The sequence below is a fragment of the Sarcophilus harrisii genome, chromosome 3 (genome assembly GCF_902635505.1).
Source record: "Sarcophilus harrisii chromosome 3, mSarHar1.11, whole genome shotgun sequence".
Taxonomy (NCBI): Eukaryota; Metazoa; Chordata; class Mammalia; order Dasyuromorphia; family Dasyuridae; genus Sarcophilus; species Sarcophilus harrisii.
Genome location: NC_045428.1, coordinates 110,459,941 through 110,482,828, shown reverse-complemented (window position 1 = coordinate 110,482,828; position 22,888 = coordinate 110,459,941). Strand labels below are relative to the sequence as shown.

The 22,888-nt window shown below is 32.9% G+C and overlaps 1 protein-coding gene across 1 annotated transcript in view; it reads left to right on the top strand.

Annotated features, from left to right (window-relative positions):
• KLHL1 (kelch like family member 1) overlaps window positions 1-22,888 on the top strand; it is a 553,989-nt gene that overhangs the window by 383,439 nt on the left and 147,662 nt on the right. Inside the window, exon 6 of the mRNA XM_003765805.2 lies at window positions 19,106-19,292. Within this exon, the coding sequence (XP_003765853.1) occupies window positions 19,106-19,292 (187 nt within the window). The remainder of the gene's footprint in view (window positions 1-19,105; window positions 19,293-22,888) is intronic.

The following is a 22,888-nucleotide window of genomic DNA, read 5'->3' as shown; positions in this document are numbered from 1 at the left end:
ACATAGGGAAAAGTGCTTTTTTAAATTACCTTCCATATTTTCTCTATTATCTTCTATGTACTTAAATATTTACATGTTAACTCCCTCACAAGCACTCCTAAAAGGTGGGATCTAGATTAATGAAAGTGATTCATATACCCTTTCTTCTTCTTCCAAGACATTAGTATCCTTTATGTTATACTAGACACCTCACTTGTCTAAGAGCTAACAAATTTGCAGTCTAGTTACCTTCCATCCAGTATTTAGTTGGGTTTATTCAACTCATTCATATCTGTCAACTTCTGCTTAGTTTTAAGCCTTTCTACTTTCCCTTTTCAGATACAACTTTATCATTAGATGTGTATCATTAGAATTCGTAATTTTATGTGTCTGCACTGTGGATTTCTTTGGCAAATTGATGAAAACTATGGATTCCATCTGAAAATAATGGTTTTAAATATCTGTAAGAAATGCTAAATTTTAGTTAGAGGCTAGTAAGAGTAAAGACATACACACACATACATATATACAAACATATTTTCCCCAACAGCAGGAAAACCCATTAAGTTTCACTAAAACCTCATTAAAATACCTCCCCTATGGTAGACATGCTCTCAGGTGGCTACCATTTACCTAAATTAGCTTGAGGGAAAAAGGAGTAAAGGATATTCTTCTCTCTCAAAAGAGGGTGGGCAGGGGTTGAGAGGCTAATGGATTGAAAGCAGGTTCTGGCCCCAGGAAGTTATAGATTCAAGTCCCATCTCTAACAATCCTGTCTGTGTGACCACAGGCAAATCACTTAACCTCTTGGTGCCACTGACAGTTTTCTAAAACTATAAATTACGAACCAGTTGCTGATCAGTGCAGGAAATTTCCACAAAGGTGACCTCATAGGTCGTTCCAAGTGGGAGATCGGAAAGCAGAGCATAAATACTTTTATTCTAGAGGGGGTAATGTGGAAAACAATGCTTGTAGCATGAATTCACTCATTTATTTGGCATTCAACTAATAGTTGTGTGAAATATTGTTAGCACCCTAAGCACTAAACCATACAAAGATGAATAGTTCATGGTGGTTTTCTTTTTTGGCTTGACTACTTTTGATAAATGCACTCAGGCACATCTGGATTTGGAAGAAGCCCTACAAAAGGCAGTCTCCAGCCTTTGACAAGCTGGAAAGAGCTATTAGTCTTTCATTGTATTGTAGTCACTTTTTAAAAAATGAAATCTGTATACATAACTAGTGACTATCATAGTGATTGCTTACTATAATTAATTATCTTAAATTTTTAATTATGAAGATCTTTGATACTTAATGCTCACAAGTGTTTCAATGGATATCATTTTTATTGATGTTTCTGCACAGTGAAGGTCTACTTTGGAAACTCCCTTTTATGTCCCAGCACTATAAACTACACAATAAGCATTCCCAATAGAGATGGCTTTGCTTGTGAGAATTTTTTTTTAATTCCTTATTGACTTGCAAGATTTATCCACCTTGATGTTTTCTCAGAAGCTTATTCCACTGACAATGATCAAAAGAGGTATGTTGGGCTTTGATCACAGTAAATGTGAAGGAAGCTGAAAATCTGCAAATATGTGGTGATTAAAATTCTCTCAGATTGTTCCATTATTAAAAGGAAATTAAGATCCTGGCCAAATAATACCTTGTACTAATAGTTAGACAAATTATAAGGCTTTAACTTGAAGGTCACTGAGAGAAAAATGAAACTCAACTAAAATTTAAGCATGGCTATACGATTCCATGACATCAGTGAACCAGATTTCTAGATATATATCTTAATGAGTAGTTTGTCTATCACTCCTAAACTCCCTTCCTGCAGATTGGTGACTAACAGCTGCCAATAATGCCATCTGCTTGCTGGCTCCTGACTCAAATCACTGGGGAATTCCATGCCTGCCATATGACCTGCCCTTCTCTCCTGCTTCCCATATAGCTTCACAAAGAGCAAGTTTAAAATGCAGAAGACAGAGGGTAGAACAAGAACAGCATCCTTATTCTCCTATAACTAGATGTCAATCTCAGGCACCAAGAGAGAAAATCAACTATAACAAAATATGGTTTGTTGGTCAGACTTTCTCATGAAGCAGCCTATTCTATTTTGAGTAGACATAATTTTTAGGAAGCATTTCATTACAAAAAGTTAAATATTCCTCTTTTAACCTTTATTCTCCTCCTGTGAGTATCCCTTTAAGCTTTGTGTCATTTGTTGATTTTCCAGGAGTGTCTATAATGCCTTTGTATTATTTATTGATATAAAACAAACATTTCAGAGGCAAGAACAAAGCACAAATATTTGGTGAACTCCCTTAAATATTTTCTAGCAATGGTGGGGCTGCCTCATGGAACAAGCATCACATAATCTGTGCCTTGTAGGATTTGGATAGGTGAAGGGAAGCAGAAGCTAAGTCAGGCCAGAATAAGGAGAAAATCTTTCATATTTTGGAAACAGGCATGGAACATTTATGTAACAGTGATGAGAACAGCTTATTGACTACTTTTGGGAGTTGGGGTAGACAAGATTAAGAAGACAAAATGGAACTGGATTATGAGAAATTTGAATTCCAAAGAAACTTCAATTTCTATTAAATGAGGAAGTATTATTAGGTATGTTTTAATAACATGACAAAATTAGTCAAACCTATTTTTGGAACATTATGCAAGATAGATTATAGAGAAAAAAGACTGGAAGGCAGAAGAACATTTAGGAGGTTACACTGTAGTCTATATCTGAGATGATAATTATGCTGGGGAAAATGAATTATTGTATTCATTAGTCCAATTATTTTACTTATAGAAAAATAGTGTCTTTAACCTATAACACAGGAACTCTGTATTGAAGAAATAAAATTATGATATAAATTATAGCAACATAAAACCTAGTTGTCTCTTAAAAGAAGTTTCAGTTAGGCTTATTTTATGAGCTCTAGTTGCTTGGATGATGTCATTCATTTCAACTTTGACCACCAGTTTAGGGAATTATCATTCATTACAAGACCCTCAGATGTTTCTTTGTTCCAAATAAAAGTAACGAATCCATTACTTCATTCTTAGATTCTTTTATTTTACTTGTTTCCTCAGATACTTTTCCAGAAAATTTTAGAGGAATATAACTTAAATTTTAGCATGCATGTATCATGTATTATTTAATGGATATTCCTGTATAGGACTGCCACCATTTCACAGCAAAAGATAAAATTGGTAGGATTATTAGAGGATTACTTTTTTACAGTGTAGTTTTTGGAACTCTCATTCTAATGTAGCAAGGGAAATTTAACAAAAAAAGGCAAATGAAAGCAATTTTCTGAGTAAAATGACATTTTATTAACAGAGACATGCTTTCTAGCAAAAAAAGGGTCAATGGTTATCCCATTTTTATGCCATACACCCCTAGCAAAAGTATAGCTCCCCTTAATAAATACTGAGGAATACAGAATAAAGAATAAAACAGGGTAGTTGACATCATGGAATTGAAGGGAACATATTGGTTACAAAGCTGAAGCACAAGAAATATATGATTGGTTAAAAATTTGGTAATGAGAGGCTAACAGTGATCATTCCCTCATTCTTATTTCCTGAGACTAAAAATTATTCACTGTTTTAATTCAGCTGCTAGGTTTTAGAAATAACGGACCAGACCTTTTGGACAACAATTCAGACATCATCGAAGGATGGTTTGGTGGTATGAAGGTATTAATTCCAATGCCCTGATATTCACACATTACTCCCACAGACAGGCACTTGAGGCAAGAATAGATCAGTGATTAACAAAAAAGCTGGATTTAAAAAAATTAAACCAATTACAGACCATCTTAATTCTGAACAGAGTTCAGAGACAATGAGCTGTGACTTAAACCATTACAGGAAAAAATCAATTAACTATAAACAGAACCAATAAATAAATGATACAGTATCAATTTTAATCTTCTTACTAGAATGGTTTAGATACAGCCCTGCTTGATAATAGAGGAACTGGCCCCATCTCTTAGATTCGATACATTTTCATTTGTGAAGCTCATAACAAACTTGAAAATTAGATAGGCAGGTACTTCAGCTCTTATTATCCATATGGCATACATGAGGAAACAGCCTCAGAGAAGTTAAGTGAATTGACTCTAGTTAGACAATAAATAAATTTGGGTGGTGGTATTTGCACCAAAGACTTCCTGATTTTGGTTTCAGCACCTACTGCAGTTCTAACACAATCATCTTATAATCCTTTTATTTTTATAATTTCTAGAAATCTTTTGATTTGAAACATAATGAAATTTATACATCTAGGGTAGAGAATCTCTGCCCTATTGATTCTTTGACTATAGTTCTGTTTGTATGCCCCTTTAATCTATACAAACATTTGTCAATCAGTAAATTGCTAAAATTAACAAATGTAAAGCAAAAAATTAGAATGCTTAAGGAAAAGAATTTGATTTAATTAGCATTTCAAAATTTTCAGTGGTTACTGGACATTATTGTATTATTTTCCCCAAATCCCTGAAAAAGAGCAAAATGTTGAAAATTATGCCTCAAGTCCTGAAATGATTCCCTTACAGCTCTGCTTATATGCTTGAAAATTTTATATGACTAAATTCTATCATCTTTGAATTCTCCTCTGTCCTCAGAGTCTATTCCTATTGAGCACTAAAAATGTTTAGCTTGGCACTGTGGAATTCATTCACTGTCTTTATTTCTTTTCTGGAACATATTCTGGAAATAATTTAATACAAATTTTTAAAAAGAGAAGAAAATAAAATCTGAACTCATGAATAATTGATATATCTTTTGAGATACTGATTTGCCATTTTTTTGTCTGGTAGCATGTGGCATGTGGAAATATGTCATCATACATTTTATCTTGTTTTTTAATTTAGATGATTTTTTGAAAAGTTATATAACTGTCAGTTTTCTTCGAAAGGACTGTCTTTTGCAATAAGATTCCGTTTAGTTTTTACATTTACAATTTATGAATAGATTTTATTGTCCCTAGTGTCATACCAAAAAATATTAAAGATTCTAAAGTAAAGCCAAAGGGATTAATTTTGATCATCTTTGTTCATAAATATGGCAATATTGTAAATATCTCTGAATCCTAAAGAGAGTGCAAACACAGGAAAACAGGGTACAATACTTGGTTCTAGTTTGTCCTGACTTAATTCATTTATTTTTCTTTTAGTAAACATTCCGAGGCATAAGAAAATGTGAACATTTATTAAAAGGTTCTTGCAAAAAGTCCTCCCCAACCACCCCTATTTCTCCAGATTGTCACTCAGTGAAATGACACAAAAGCCAAATGAAAATTTTGCCATAGTATTTTCTAAGGAAGAATATATAAATCACTACAGAATATATCTTCAATGATTCACATTGATTAGATGCTGTTAAATATATTAGTTACATATTTGTATCTCTAAGTATAGATATGTACCCTTATTCATTCAACAAATGCTTACTGAGTATTGAAGATATTGTGATGTTTATTTTTCAGAAAAATGTAGATATTCTCTGATTAAAACCATTGAGGTTGCTATTTTAAAGGTCCAAGGGTTAATGCTAATTTTGCTGTAATTTTTATATATGCATAGCAAAGAATGTGATACTCATGCTTTTACTTTTGATTTGAAAGGAATTAAGATTTATATTAAATTTAAGAAAATATAACCTCATTTTTATGCTTTGAGTTGACAAAATAGTCAAAAAATACAGTATATTATCATGAAATTCAGATTAATTTATAATACATTTCATTTGTTTTCCTTCTCGGATTTCATTTATGGAAAGCACTATATAAATGATAATCAAAAAAAAAAAAAAACCCACAATGCAGATTTTAAAAAAGTTGTTGGTTTCTGATTGAATTTTTTTTAGGCATATTTTTGATAGCTTTCATTTGGGATAATTTTAAGCATAATATGCTGTTTTTTTTTAAATTTTGTTTTTAAAAGAGATAGCTTTATTGGAGTAAAAGGGATTGTAAATGTTTACAAATTCCAAATGTATCCAAAGCATAACTCAAATGTCTACGCTTGATAAAATATAGTCATAGACCTTTATCATACCATTTTCTATATATTAAAATGATTGGAGTCTGAGGCAAAATGATGTATATGGCAGTCCTTACCATAAGATCTCATAGCAAATATATACAAAAGGAGTAGAAAATACCCCCTCCAAGATTTAAAATCACATAGATTAGAAAATTGATTTATTCTAATATACTTCATATATGTAATCCTTAAGTCTTCATTTATGTCTTTAGTTCTTATCCAAAATTTGATAGTTTACTTTCATATTTGTCTTTATTTTTTTCTTGGTTTCTAATGTGTAAATAGCTATTATTTTATTTCCCTAACTAAAAGGATAAGAAACCATCTCATCACACCAGGAAGAATTGAACCTGCCTGTAACCCGACTTAAGTAGCAGGAAGGCTTTTGTGGTCAAATGATGATATTAAGATAATGTTTTTTGAAATGTATGTGTAGCAAACTGGTTATATTCTTGTATACTCTTGTCTGATTGCATGACTTTTTCTTGCATAAACACAAAATCTAAGGGAGTCAGATTCTCTTGTTAGAAAGCATTATTTATCTGAACAAGGTTAAAGAAAAAATTTTAAAGGAAAGCTCATTTGAAATTTATTGAAAATACTTATTCCTTTCATCTAACTGCCTAGCTTTGAACCTGTATCTTGATGGATCTTAAAATTCCATTGCCTATAGTAGGTGAAGAAAATCTATTCTCTTTCTTTTCTGTTAGATAATAGTAAACAGCTATCTCTGATTTTTTTTTTCAGCAGGTAAAATGAGCTTTACCTAACATATCAACAATCAATTAACTTTGTTAATGATGAGTCATTCTTCAAAGCTCCACCATTCTTCAAAGCTTCTAACATTTTATCATGCATTTACACAGCACCAAATTTGAAAAACTTCAACCCCTTGTTTTAAAAATCTTTAGGCAGTAAGACTCTCACTTGATACTTATTAGCTTGACAAACACTTCTCTGTGAAAATTCTTAGCTTACTAATTCAGTTAAATGCACTCTACAAAAGAGTAAACAACAACTGCTTTATTAATAAAGGAATGAAAAATGACCAAAAAATGTGCTAAACATTAGGAACAGGAGTATTAAAAAGTCCTACACTCAAAAAGATTATAGTTTAATAGGCTAGACAAAATAGAAAGGGAAATTGTGACTACCAAAGGTACTGGTATTATAGAGATGTCATAAAGTAATTGATTGACATGTCCTTTTAAAAAGAAGTGATATTGTTTATTTTTTTTATGATTATGATTATGACACAGTCACTAATTTTTCTCCAAATTATACAAAGCCAGTTCTTAAAGTAAATACTTAAATAATAAAATTGAAAATTCCTTCTGTTTTTATATTTTTTAATGTTACATAAATTTTAAGAAATATATTGTTTCAGGGTAGCTAGATGGCCCAGTAGATAGAGTACCAGATCTGGAATCAGGAGAATCTGAGTTCAAATCTGCCCTGAGTTGCTTAATACTTACCAGCTTCTGTGTGACCCTACACAAGGCACTTAATCTCAATTACCTCACAGAAAAAAAAGAAATATCTTGTTTCTATTAATATAACCATACAAGTTTCATGACTTTTATTCTTTTAATGAGTAGAGAGGAATAATGCTAAGATTTCATTAGAAGGCAGAAACCCCAGAATGGAAACTTTCTTTACCAATGCAGATTGTCACATGCTCTACAATTTAACATTCTTAGATCTAGAATCAGCTGAGTCACTTATAGGTTAAATGACTTAAGGAAAACTCAACCATCTTTTTCCATAGAGAACAAAGGACATACGTACTTAACAATTTCTAAAAGTTCAGTGATCTGCTCCAAAATTATAATCAAACTTTGGCTTTCCATAACTTTGACAATGTTTTCTAAACATTTTCCATGAACAGAAACAGGCTGTTTTCTAAGTATCTGTCCCATCTTAGCTGAAATTATACTTTAATTCTTTTAACAAAATTTCTTTGTTGTACTCACCCTAATTTCTGGGTCAAGAAGACTTTTCCACTGGATTCAGGATCAGAGGCTTTTCCACTGAAATCAGGATTTTGTCCCTGTTCGGGCGCCAAAATGTTGGTGTTCTTTTGCTTTCTTTTGTTTTAAAATAATAATAGTTCTCTCTGGGAGAAAGCAGGTTTATATATTAAAATCAAAACTTGAAAGGGTTTTTTTTTTTTTAATCTCTATTCACTATACCATACTGCTTCTCCTCCACAGTAATATAATTTATTAAAATGTTTGCAATTATGCTATTATTTTATTCCTAATGTAAATGAGAAATTATAATTATCATTTTTGCTACATATTGGCTACATTACTCAATATTTTAGCTAATAATAATCATTATATAGTTTAACATAATATGTATATACTTTAGCTAATAATAAAAATAATAACTAACATTTATTTAGCTATTATTAGTATATACTACATAGTATATATATTAGTATATAATACTAATATTTAGTATCTACTGTGTACCAGGTATTGTGCATTTATTAACCCATTTGATCCTCACAAAAAACCTGGAAGGTGGGTACTATTATTATCTGAATTTTACTGATAGGGAAAGGGAAGTGTCTGAGGTTAGATTTGAATTCAGGCCTTCCTGATTCCAGGATCAATATGCTAATTAATCCCATTAGTCTATAATATCTCTTCTCTAAGGTATTCATGCCACATTTCAAGATCAACAAGCATCCTGTTTATCTCCTCTTTACATTTGATGGAATGCCATCTTTTTCTCTTCATGAAAAATGCACAAATATTCATTCAGCATTGACTTTGGGCCAGATATTCTACTAGGCACTAGTGATAAAAAGACAAAAGCAAAACTGCCCTCAAAAAAAAAAAAAAAAAAAAATATATATATATATATATATATGTATATATATATATATATATTCCTGTTAAAGAGGAAAACAACATTCACTTAATACTGGGGTTGTGGGCCAGGTCTACCTCATATCAGTCCACTTTAGGCTTCAAATTGGAGCAAAATGAAATATTTGTTAGCCAAAACTTAAAAAGTTAACAATAAAATAGTAAGAATACTCAACAAAGAAGCCTACTTCATTTCCATTCAAGCCTGGCTAAAAGGCTATGTTGATTCTCAGTGTAATGAGTCAACTGTTAAGCTTTAAATTTCACAGATTAGTGTGGGAAATAGCATACGCTACATATGTCTTAAATTTGTGAAATAAATCAGGTCCTAGGCTTGATCCTAAGGCAGCTTCTCTGCCTTTTAGGAAAAACAATAACTACAATAACAGCCAACTCGCCTAATTCATTTGATCTGGCCTTAAGGTGCAGGTAAAGTTAGCTTCCAGAGCAATCAAATAAAAACCAAATAAAGTAACTTGGAGGAGAATTCACTAAACAGATGAATGATAAGGATGTATTTCACACAAAAAGTAGTTCTGGAGGTGTCTTAAAGGCTATTCATGATTTTAAGAGGAAGAAATGAGAAAGGAGAACATTCCATGCATGGAAAACAATATGAGCAGACATAAAAATGGGAGGATTGTGATATTTGAAGAATTGTAAAGGAGGACAGGGTCATGGAAGATGTGAAAGGAAGAAATGTTTTTATAGCCTGGACATTTAAATTGAGAGTCAGATTATGAAGAATGCCAAACAAAGCAGTTTGTTTAGTACAAAGATCATTTGTTATTTCAACATTTTGAAGAATGTAATTCTCAATTGTCAAGGTTTTAAGCAATATAATTTTTTCTTCCCATTTATTTATTTAATATTTTGTTTTCCCCATTTATGTGTAAAACATTTTTTTTTACATTTTTAAAACTTTTGAGTTCTAGGTTTTCTCCCTTCCTTCCTCTTCATACCCACATTGAGAAGGCACATGTGAAATTATGCAAAACATTTCCATTATTATCATGTTTTGAAATATAACATAGATTCCTCCCCTCAAAAAATCTTCAAGAAAAATAATTTTTTAAAGATAGATTTTAATCTATATTCCGACACAATCAGTTCTTCTCTTGGTGTGGATAACATTATTCAATATAAGTCCTTCAGAGTTGAAGAGTAAAAGTCCAGCAAGAGGGCTATGCCCTGAGCTCTGGAAGATCTCAGTCACAACAAAATCCTGAATCAAACTTATTATATTTTCTGTTAACCCCTCCATTGTCATGGCTACAGTTCACTGCACAGTCATGGGTACAAATAACCAGATCTTCCCACACTGCCTTGTCTCACTCCCCCCAGGGATGGGGCTTCAGGACATGGATCCTTGCTTGCAAGTTTATTCTCATTTTGAAACTGAACTTTTGTTTGATTCCTGACTCTCCTCTGTCTAGCTTGCTTTTTTTCAGTAGCCCCAGCTAGTGAAAGGTCATAGACTTCTGATCTGTTTATCCCAACCTACCTGGTGCCTTTCAGTATGGCAGCTTGTAAATGAAATATTGAACCTTGCATTCTCAGATTGTTCTGTTTCAGTTAAATGTTTTCTAATTGATGAATCTGGGTCTCCATGTCTTTCCTATTACTTTTGTCCATATATACCAGTGCGTGAAAAACAGTTTAACAAAGTTCAGGTTTTGGAATGAGGAAGCCTTAGGATCAAATCCTCTGCAACTTGGGAATTTGGTCAATAACTCAGTAATTTGGGTACTTCCAAGATAATTGTATAAGATGACACAATAGATAGAGTGTTCATCTTCAAGTCAGGAAAATTTCTCTTCCTGAATTAAAATTTGACTTCAGGATCTTACTAGCTTTATGATTCTAGGCAAGTTATTTAACAGTTTTTCCCTTCTTTCCTCATGTATAAAATGAGCTGAAGAAGGAAATGGCTAGCTATTCCAGTATCTTTGCCAAGAAAATCCCAAATGGGACCAGGAAGAGTTAGACACAACTCAACAACCACAACAACAACAACAAAGAAAATAAATTTCAAAGAACTTTTCTATTGACATATTGACATTCCAATTGATGGCAATTTCTCACCAAAGAGTTCACAGTTCTAGTAACAAAACAAAATATGCATATAGTTCTCTATTTCTTCAATCTAAACAATCTTTCTTAATCTCTAATTTTGGTATTTATCATCATTAATATTAAATATTTATTAAATGATGTCCAGCACTGTGCTGACATGCTAGGAAAAAACTCAACCACTATCCAACAAGAGTTCACATTCTCATGGGCGAAAGAACATGCATATGGATATGTAGATCTAAGATATGTAAATTGTAGTTTAGACATAATTTCAGAGGAAGGTACTTGCAATGGAGGGGTGTTAGAGATTGGTCAGATAAGTCTTCTTGAGGGAAGTCTCTATGAAAGTGAGGGAAGCCTTGAGAGAAACAGAATGGAGGAATCCCTTGAGGGAATCCCTTGAGGGAATTCAACATAAGGGAAAACCAGAGAAACAACATGGAAAGTGGAAATGGAGTGTTATGTGTGAGGGATAGCATGTGTAGTGGGAAGGCAGTTTCAATTTGTAAGAATCATCAAGAAATCAGACTCATTTCTCAAAAGAGAGAGATTTTTTGAAAGAAAATCAGATGGAATTAAACATCATCAGAGAATTGGTTGATTAGAGGAGGTAGTTTGTTATGGGTATTTCTAGAGTAAGGAAATGGTTATTTCCTCCTAAGAAATGTTTGTGGCGGGTTAGCCTGCAAACATTTGTCAGGACTTTTCAAAACAGAATCTTGAAACATGTAGCAAGATTCAAGCTTCCTGCATTCAGTTTAGTAGGATCCAAAACTCCTCCACCTAGTTGGGTGGGCTACCACATCTTGTTTTTCTCTTCCCTGCTGTAAACTACCCATAAAGAAAATTACTTGTTCATGAAGAAACAGCACTCCTCACTGAGGAAAGCACAGGTGTCAAACTGGACTGCAGTGAGAATGTCAATGCATGTCGATTCTGCCCACAGGAATCCCCTTGGGGATCTGCTAGAAAACAAAATGATTAGGACTCCTGGTGGGATGGGGAAAAATGCAGAGGATTCAAAAAAGAGAGTGTCTTAAGTGCTAGAAAAGTGATTCTGAGTTTACCAAGCTCAGTGGGAGGGTTCAAGAGATCCATGCAGACCCTCAAAAAACAAAGATTGATGATAACAGTTGTTTCACAATTTTAGTATCCAAAGGGGGAGCTAGTTAGTGTAAGGGTAATCTCCCCCTACTCACAAGGTGGAAAGGGGGACTATTTTTATAGAGTTAGAATTGCCAGGACAGAGTCAACAGGAGGTAACATTAAGGAAATGTATGGTACTGTTGGCCACTAAATAAAGGATGGAAGGTAAGTACAGAGACTCAGATAGGTTAAAAGCCTTGCCCTAAGTGGGTAACAGTTACCAATTGGTCTTCCCCCTGTACTGATCCCAATGGATACACAAAAAGAAGATAAAGAAAGGAGTGCAAAATAACAGGAGTATAGCAAAAAAGCAATAATTCCTATTCTGGGGACATGACTAATTGCTGTCTCTTAAAAAAGAAGTATAGATCCTGCACTGGTTCATAGGAGTAGAGTAGCTGACTGGTATGTGGCCAGGGTCTTCTAAAGAAATATGGACTGGCTTAACTCTAGTCTGGTCTAAGACTAGTATCCAAGTGGGTTGCCCTTCTAATTTGACCGCTATGGAAAGAGAAAGAATAACTTTAAATGGACCTTTCTATTTGGAGAATAAGTGGGAGTATCATTGGAATGTTTGCCAATCTTTTAGGTATACCATTTCACCAGGTTAGTAAAGATCATTAGGTGACTTGTTGCTAAGCCCAGGTGAGCTTGGATTAACATGATCTTGTAGGGCAGTCCTATTTGTTTGAGTTGGTCAGTACACAAGAGAGATCTGAGTGTATCAGTGTCAATAAGGATGTCTGTTGTTCAAAAGGGTCTCCACAGAGGAACTCAAGAGCTAAGTTTAACATGTGTTCAGGGGACTACCCTGGTGTGGAAAAGGCAGATGGGCAGGAGTTTGATCCACCCATTTTAAGAGTCCTGACTCATTTTTGTTAGGGTTTGTTTTAAGGTTTTATTGTCTTTCTCCATTTTTCCTGAGGATTGGCAGTGCCAAGCAGAATGGAGATAGTAGATAATACCTAATGCTTCAGAGACTCCTTAAGTGATTTGGGAAGTAAAATATGGGCCATTATCACTCTATAGGTAAGACTGAATCTGGAAAAATATCTGGAGGACACAGACTACTTCCTCTGCTTTTGTTGAATGGCATGGAAAGGCCCAATTAGTAAAAATGTCAACTAAAACTAGGAGGGATCTCTCCTATCCTATCACTCCTGGGTTAGAACACCCTTGGGAAGGGCTTCAAAGTCATAGAAGACAAGGGAGAGGAATGGATGTGAAACAAGGAGGAAGAGGATGGATTTACTAATCCAGGCCAAAGGCCAAATTTGGAGCCATCATCAGAGGAAAAATGTCCAGGAGAAAAGGGAACATGGAAGAGTAGCTTAAGGGATCTGCTCTCAACTTCCTCCCCCACTCCCCACCCCTTGAATTTAGACACCAATAGAAATGCAGTAGAAGCGTAGTTTGATCTGTAAGAATTACCACAAAACCAGAATCATTTCTCAAAGGAAGGGGCTTTATTGTACCATAAGCAGATGGAACCAAATGGCATCAAGGAACTGGTTCATTAGAGGAGGTAGGATGTGATAAGTATTTATAGATTAAGGTAATAATTATCCCCTCCAAGGAGAGAGGGTATTTACTCCTCAACCTTGGACTGGGCTTATAAAAGCAGATTTTTGAAACATGTATCAAGACCTAAGGTTCTTGCAACCTGTTTACCAGAACTCAAGCCCCCTGCGCTTATCTGGGTATACTGTTTTTCCCTGCAATCAATTGCTTTTTAATTTCTTCAAATACAAACTTTTCATCTCTTGCTTCCTCCTTTATTTTTCTCATAATTGTATCTTTCAGGAATTAAGCAATGAATTACAACTTTTGTTTTCAGTCACTTCAATCATGTCCACCTCTTTCTGAGGATCTTTGAAGGTTTTTCTGGAAAGTATTTTGCCATTTTCCTTCTTCATCTTATTTTACAAGTGAGAAACTGAGATAGACAGAATTAAATGATTTGCCCATGGTAACATGACTAATATGTGTGTGAGCCTGGATTTAAACATAAGGATGAGATTTCTAGATTTCAAACCTAGTGCTCTATTCACTGTACCATCTCACTCCCCATTCACTGCTATTAGTTCTTTTTAAAAATCCTTCTGTGATACCTGCTCTGAGATAATCACAGTTATGAAATATCAATTCCTTAAAATCCCATAAACTATTTTAAATTTGGACTTTCTTTCTGTAAGTTTTTCAAGTTCATTTTTTTAATAACCAGCATTGTCTTTGTAAAGAATATTTAGCTTTGGTGGAAATTCGAGTTAAAAGTCTTATATTACCTTATATATCACATTCTAGTTAATTGTTTTTTTATTTAGAAAAAAATACCTTTCATATTAGTTGTTTATAAAATCATCTTGCCATTTTATTCTTGACTTGAAATTTCATTAACATAAAGGTCAATAAATTGAATTTTGTGTTCATCACAACTAATATACAATAAATTTGTAGATTTTCCATTTTTCTCCATTTTCAGTATTTTGAGAAAAAAATTCTTGTTCAGTTTAACAAAATGTGATCAAGATCATTTTCTTTCTCAATGGTTTTAGAACATAATAATTTAGAAATACTTTCTCTTTGTTCTGTGCTATATAAATATTGCTTTTATTTTAATCACACCCAAATCTTTTGATGTTGTTGATTAATTTTATCAGTTTGTTTTTCTGTTGTCTCTATTTTATTTGTCAATTCTATCATTAAGTAAAACATTTTTTACAGACTCTATTGGTGTCAATTTTCATAGATATCATCAAACTAATTAATTTGTCACCATCTCCAGAGATAGCTTTTTAAGCCAATACCAGTATCTTCTTCATTATAACTCAGAATAATTTTACTTTTTTTACAACTTTTTATTCTAACATTTTTCTTTTAATCACTGTATATATGTATTACCCAATTTATTAAAAGAATATTCTACCATATTTTTTATTTTTTTACATATTTTTTGACCTGGTGTTTTTTCCTAAGCTTCTTTTAATCTCTACCTCAGAGATGTGATAATGATGCCTCATTATAAAGTGATTCCTATGTTCTTGAATGATATGAATATGGAACAAAAATTGTGAAAACTCCTACTAAACCAAAAAAGCTTCAATTACAGCCCAAATAGAAGGATGTTTTCTTTTCCTTTCTTACTTTCTTTTCATTTGTGTTTCCCCTCCCCCCCTTTTTTTTGGTCATTCAAGGAACAAACTAGCCTCACTCAGAAAAGAAGTGACTATATTGATCACAGGGTAATCAATTTTTAGAGAAAGGAACTCTCTAAAACAGCAAAAAAGATGTAAAAGAATTATTATCTGTGTTATTTGAAGCTATTATACATATTGGTAACATTGCAGACTTGCAAATATTTATGTGTCATTTTTAATTTGAAATCCATCAGTGGGTCTAGAATCATTCAAGGAAGGGATCTTTTTAATGTAATAAAATTAAGGAATAGCAGATGATCAGCCTGAGTGTTGTACTTTCTCCCTAGAACATGTTAAAGGAAAGCTTATATAGTGTTGTATAGAATTTTTTTTTTTAGATAACCAGTGTGAGAACATCAATTGCAAAAAATAAATAGTCATGAATGAGTTAAAATCTATACTGATAGAGGGATTGCTCACATCTATGATATTTGAATTTAAGTAGTATTTTCTTTTGGGTTTTTAAAATATTCTTTTAATAATTTCAAATAGTTTAAATCTTTTTGACATTTATCTTGGCAACGTTAAAGGAAGGGAATAAAAAGATTCTAATCTCTTTCAAACTTTCCATATCTTCTTAGGACTTCCTTCATACAGGAGACACTTCCAAAAAAGAAATTATAGATTTAGTTTATTAGTTTTAATTGCTCTCATTTCTTTCCCATCACTTTCCTAATACATTTTGTAAATTGCTAACAGATTAAGCTTCCTAAAAGCAATTTCCATCTTCTATTATTTTGGTCTTTGAGGGTTTTTGAGGGTTTTATTTGTCATAGTGATGAAGAACCTCTCCCCCAAATCTACATTGACCCTTAGGATTATTTTATGGAAACTGGCAGCCTAGCAGCAGCAATGTATAGAATATTCCTATTCCTAAGTGATATATTTTCCCAAGTTTGGTAAATACTATGGCTATATTATTTGGACAAGAGTTTTTTGGAGTTTAAAATATAGATCAGTTGAATTATTATGAAGAAAATAATTCATTATTTTTATGATGAAATTGTAACTATAATTTACACTGAAGTTCACCACTTATGTGAATAAAATTTTTTCACTTTGTGTATACCACTCCCATTTTCTTGGTCACTTCCATTTTATATATCATTATATACTTCCCCATCTCCTAATGTTTTCCTCAGGAATCTTTCTCTTTCTTTGGCATTCATTTCTTTCTCTCGCTTCCCCTATAATTTTCTGTTTCTCTTGTCTCCAAGTCCAAATACTTAGATACTTACTAGATTTGTGATCATGGGCAAACCATTTAACCACTGATACTTATTTAAGTATTAATCATCATTGACATTTCTGGAATCTAAGGCTCTCTAGTATCTGATTCCACCTTATCTTTCTGACCTTACTACTCTGCAAAATGTGAACCCTCTGTTCTAGCCAAGCTAGTATCCAATGTGTATGTTCTTTCCTCCATATTTCTGTTTAAGCTGTTCTCTTGCCTTCAAAACATCCTTCTTCTTTCTTTATTCCTAATCAAACCCAATCTACTACTGAATTCTCAGCCCATATTTTAACTTTCCCAGGAAACTTTTAATGACTAATCTAGTTTACACTGATTTGTACAATCAGAACTTGTCAAGATCACAACATTAATATTATCTAGTTTCATATATGCTTATCTTCCCAATTAGGTTACAAGGCTCATTGGGGAGAGATTTGGGCATATATTAATAATTATATTAAATTTCCAATTTGTTTAGAGAATCTACAGATCAAGTTACATGTCTACTGTCACACACTCTATATATGTATATATGTAAGAGGTAGGTCTTAGACCAGGTCTTCCTGCTTTGAAGCCAACTGAATCCTTAATACTACGGTGCCTCTCTACCATATAGCTTGTGTGCTTATAATGCTTTATGCTTCACAAAATGATTTCCCAGCAGAAAACATGCTAACTAATAAAAAGAATGCTCCTGGTTTATAGTTTAGGAATCAAAAGATTGCAGAAGTTAAGTAATTTGTCCCAGTTTACACAGCTGCTGAGTATCAAAGCTACAATTCAAACTAAGATCTAACTCCAATTTTTAATTTTTTTTTTTATTATTATAACTTACTGACTCTACATTTTTATCTTCTCATCTCCCCTGGCATATTGACATATATGCTATTGCCATTTAAAATTTTCCTCAGAATTCCTATTTAGCCTATATTTGTGCTACAGACATTTATTAGGTGTTAAATAGCTTTACCCCTCAGCCAGAAGTCCCAGAAGATTAAACTTTACCATCAGTTTATATGTTTCTTATTTTGATACACAAAGAGAGAACAATGTTTCCTCAGTGGTTCATTGGTTTAACGTGACCTCCTTCAATATTTTCAATGAAAAAATGTGGGAAAATAGTTAAGAATTATTTACTTCTTTGCAGTGGCTGGCCTCAGACACTTAGAGAGCCTGAATGTAGCCCCAAACTCTTTTCATTATTGAAACCATGGATACCATGACCTTCTGTACCCTTTTTAACTAAGTATTTCAGTGAATTCAGCAAATATTTGCTATTGGGCGGATACTGCTCCATTGAATTCCATTTGATGTCATTGATGTAAGAAACTGTTCTACCAGTACAAATTGATAGTTTCTCTGCAACTTGTAGTCATAAAATTGACTAGAGAACCTACAGATCAAATGACTTGTTGATGATGACATAGTCAATATGTGTCAGAGCTTGGTCTTGCATTCAGGTCTTTCAATGGGTAGAAACAATTATATCCACAATATCATGATGCCTCTCTAAATAGTCATTATTTGCTAAGGTAGGCATGAACTGATGAACACCTAATTATGTCATATACTCCCCATAGCATTCTGATTTACATTTTAGAACCTTCAAAATGTTTTTAAATATATAAAATGAAATACATGCAATTTCAAAGATAACTAATCATATTGCAATATATTTTCAGAATATGAAGCCAGTTTAAGAACTCTCTGGTCTAATATCATATGGTAGAGAAAAGAATAAAGATGAAGAAAAAAAATAAATGTCACTATGAAGATGGGCCAGTTCAATAAACAATTCTGTCTGAATGTTCCTCCAAACATGTCTATTATCAATTGAATATTCTAACCTTTTCTAAAATAATTTTGGCTGAAGATTTGCAAAGCAGTTTATAAACACTATGTCATTTGAGCATCAAAACCACTGTATAAGACAGAAAACAGATATTAGCATTTGCCTTTTAAAAATTAGGCATACTAGTTCTTTAAGAAGTTGAGTGATTTCTTCATAGTCCCACATATAATGAAAATCAAACACTGAATTTTTAACAAAGATTTTCTGACTCTAAGCTGAGTAGGCCATGAAGTGGCTTGTTAAGAATCTTCAATTACATCAAGAATTATAATGAGTAGAATGACATTTTCACTTAAGATGGAAAACATGCTCTGAATGGTACCAGCATAGAATTAGATGAAACATAATAAATATTTCCTGGAAGATTTGAATTATTTAGTGATATTGATTAATTCATTTGCTTAGATACTATTTAAAGATAGCATAGGCAACCCTTTAAAAATTTTTAATCTTAACAATAATACAGGGGGTGCCCAAGTGACTTCTGAAATTCTCTTTAGCCTCTGTGAGTCCATGATGAAAGAAAGTATTGATCTATAAAGTTATTATTCTTATCAGTGAAAAAATATGAAATTGACTCAGGTTTTTAATGACAATATTGCATGAAACGTTTGCATCATTTATTCTTTAACTTTCAAAAATCATTATTAATAATGAATCTGATTCATTATTCACAGATTTTGGCTGACCTTGAAAACCATGCTTTATTTAAAGATGACCTAGAATGTCAAAAACTTATTCTGGAAGCTATGAAGTACCATCTGTTGCCTGAAAGAAGAACTTTAATGCAAAGTCCAAGAACTAAACCAAGAAAATCTACTGTTGGAACCCTGTATGCCGTAGGGGGAATGGACAACAACAAAGGTATACAATTCCAAAGTTTCCAATTGGTTATGTTTTGTGGCCTTTTCAGAAGTTATTTGTAATGTGATAACTTCTAAAATTTTAACCAACCATAAATAAAATATCTCAGAGATTTTTCTTGTTTGTTGATGAAAAGCTTTATGAAAATTATACTTTGTCTCTTGCCCTTTATACTTCCCTGTTTTTTTTACCCTTTTGTCCCATTTTACCAATAAATAAATTACTTTAATTTTGAGTTGTTTGTAGACTTTTAAAATAATTTATTTTAATTCAATTGAAAAAAGAATATGAAATACAACATTCGTAATAAAAAGGAGAAATGTACATATGCTTGTTTAGGTTTATGTTGACTGTTATTTATAGTATTTTCAAGTTTTAGACTAAATCTAAAATGGATGAAACACTACAATCTTTTGAAATTCAATAGGTGAGGTGGTGCCATTTTTTAAAACATTAAAACTATGAAAACAATTTCATCTATACTGCTTTCCTGAGATAAAACCTCCCTACCACCCCAATGTGTGACATAAGGGCATTCTGCATAGGAAGAACTGTTTTGTGTCCCTTGATGCCTCCTTTACTTTGAAATGTACTTAGGTTTTTATAAGGAAGTAGGAGGGCAAAAGGAAAAGGAAAGTAGGAGGCTAATAGAAGGGAAAACAGAAATAGTAGAGGGAAGTTATAAGAAAGGGAGAAGGGCTTTAAAGGGGAAGAGTTGCTTGAGGCAAGTGGTGATCAGAAGCAACATTCTGGGGAGGAGGGAAAGGGGCAAAGGAAAGAGAAAAGCATAACTTGGGATAAATAAGATGGTGGGAAATACATAGTTGTTTTAACTGTGAATATGAATAGGGTGAACTCTCCCATAAAACAAAAGCAGATAGCAGACTGAATTAAAGCCAGAATCTTACAATATGTTGCTTACAAAAAACACATTTAAAGCAGAGCGATATATAGAGAGTGAAGGTAAAAGGCTGGAGCAAAATCTATTATGCTTCAAGTGAAGTTAAAAAAAAAAAAAAAAAAAAAAAAAAAGCAAAGGTAGACATCCTGATCTCAGATCAAGCAAAAGCAAAAACTGATCTAACTCAATGAGATAAGGAAGGAAACTCTATCTTGCTAAGGAGTACTATAGATAATGTAGCAATATCAATACTAAAGATGTATGTGCCAAGTGGTATAGCATCAATATTCCTATAGGAGAAGTTAAGAGAGCTGTTGGAAGTCATAGACAGCAAAACTATAATAGTGGGGGATCTCCAACTTGTTCTCTCAGAACTAGATAAATCAAACCACAAAATAAATAGGAAAGAAGTTAAGCATATATTTTAACATATTTAACATGTATTGGTCTGCCTGTCATTTGGGGTAGGGTGTAGGGAGAGGAAGGAGAAAAATTGGAACAGAAGATTTTTCAAAGGTCAATGGTGAAAAATTATCCATGCATACATATATCTTGTAAATAAAAATTATAATAAAAAAGAAAGAAGTTAAGGAGGTAGCATCTATTTAAAACCATCAGCAAGCATCATATGTAATAGCAACAAACTACAACCATTCCAATAAGATCAGGAGTGAAACGAGGCTGCCCACTATCACCATTACTATTAAATATTTCATTAATAATGTTGGCTTTGTCAATAAAAGAAGAAAAAGAGATCAAAGGAATTAGAGTAGATCATGAGGAAAGCAAATTATCACTCTTTGCAGATGATATGATAGTATACTTAGAGAACCTTTGAGAACCACTAAAAAAAAATCCACAACTTTAGCAAAGTAGCAGGATACAAAATAAATCCACACAAATCATCAGCATTTTATGTATCACTAACAAAATCCAGCAGCAAAAGATACAAAGAGAAATTCAATTTAAAATAACTGTTGATAATATAAAATATTTGAAAGTCTACCTGTGAAGGAAAAGTCAAGAACTGTATGAATACAACTACAAAACACATTCGACATAAATAAAGCCAGATCTAAATAATTGTAAAAATATCAAGTGCTCATGGGTAGGCCAAGTGAATATAATAAAAATAACAATAATAGCTAAATTAATCTATTTATTTAGTGCTATACCAATCAAACTCGCAAGAAATTATTTTGCGTATCTAGAAAAAATAATAGCAATGTTCATTTGGAAGAACAAAAGATCACAAATTTCAAGAGAATTAATGAAAACAAAATGTAAATGAAGGTGACCTAGCTGGATCAGATCAAAAACTTTATTATAAAGCAGCAGTCATCAAAAACCATTTGGTACTGTCAGTAGAGTAGGCAGTCAATGGAATAGCTAGTATTTCACAAACCCATTGACCCAGCTTTTGGGATAAGAACTCATTAATTGACAAAACTGTTGGGAAAATTGGAAACTAGTATGGTAAAAGCTAGGCATTGATCCACACCTAATACTGTATACGATGAAAAGGTCAAAATGGGTTCATGATCTAGACATGAAGAATGATATTATAAACAAATTAGAAGAACATAGGATAGTTAACCTCTTAGATCCATGGAGCAGGAAGGAATTTGTGACCAAAGAAGAACTGGAGATCATTATTGATCATAAAATAGATAATTTTGATTATATTAAGTTAAATGTTTTGTATGAACAAAACTAAAGCAGACAAGAGTAGAAGCTGGGAAGCAATAAATTGGGAAAACCTGTCTATAGTTAAGAGTTCTCATAAAGGCCTCATTTCTAAAATGTATAGAGAATTGATTCAAATTTATAAGAATTCAAGCCATTCTCCAGTTGATAAATGGTCAAAGGATATGAACAGACAATTTTTAGATGAAGAAATTGAAACCATTTCTAGCCATATGAAAGATTCTCTAAATCATTATTGATCAGAAAACTACAAATTAAGACGACTCTGAAATACCACTACACACATCTCAGATTGGCTAAGATGACAGGAAAAGATAATGGCAAATGTTGGAGGGGATGTGGGAAGACTGAGACACTGATACATTGTTGGTGGAATTGTGAGTATATCCAGCCCTTCTGGAGAGCAATTTGGAACTATGCTCATAAAGTTATCAAATTCTTTATACCTTTTGTCCCAGCAGCCCTATTGGGCTTATATCCCAAAGAGAATATTAAGGAGGGAAAGGGACCCACATGTGAAAAAATGTTTGTGGCAGGCCTCTTTGTAGTGGCAAGAACCCGGAAACTGAATGGATGCCCATCAATGGGAGAATAGCTTAATAAATTATGGTATATGAACGCTATGGGATACTATTTTTCTATAAGAAATGACCAGCAGGATGATTTCAGAGTCCTAGAGAGACTTACATGAACTGATGCAAAGTGAAATGAGCAGAACCAGGGGTCATTGTACATGGCAATATCAATATTGTATGACACTCAAATTCTGATGAACATGACTCTCTTCAACAATAATTGAGGCCAGTTCCAATGATCTTGTGATGAAGAACACTATCTACACCCACAGAGGGCTATAGGAACTGAGTGTAGTTCACAACATGGCATTTTCACTTTGTTTTTGTTTGCTTGCATCTTAATTTCTCTCTCATTTTTTTCCAGTTTGATTTGATGTTTTTTGTGCAGCAAGATAATTGTATAAATATGTATG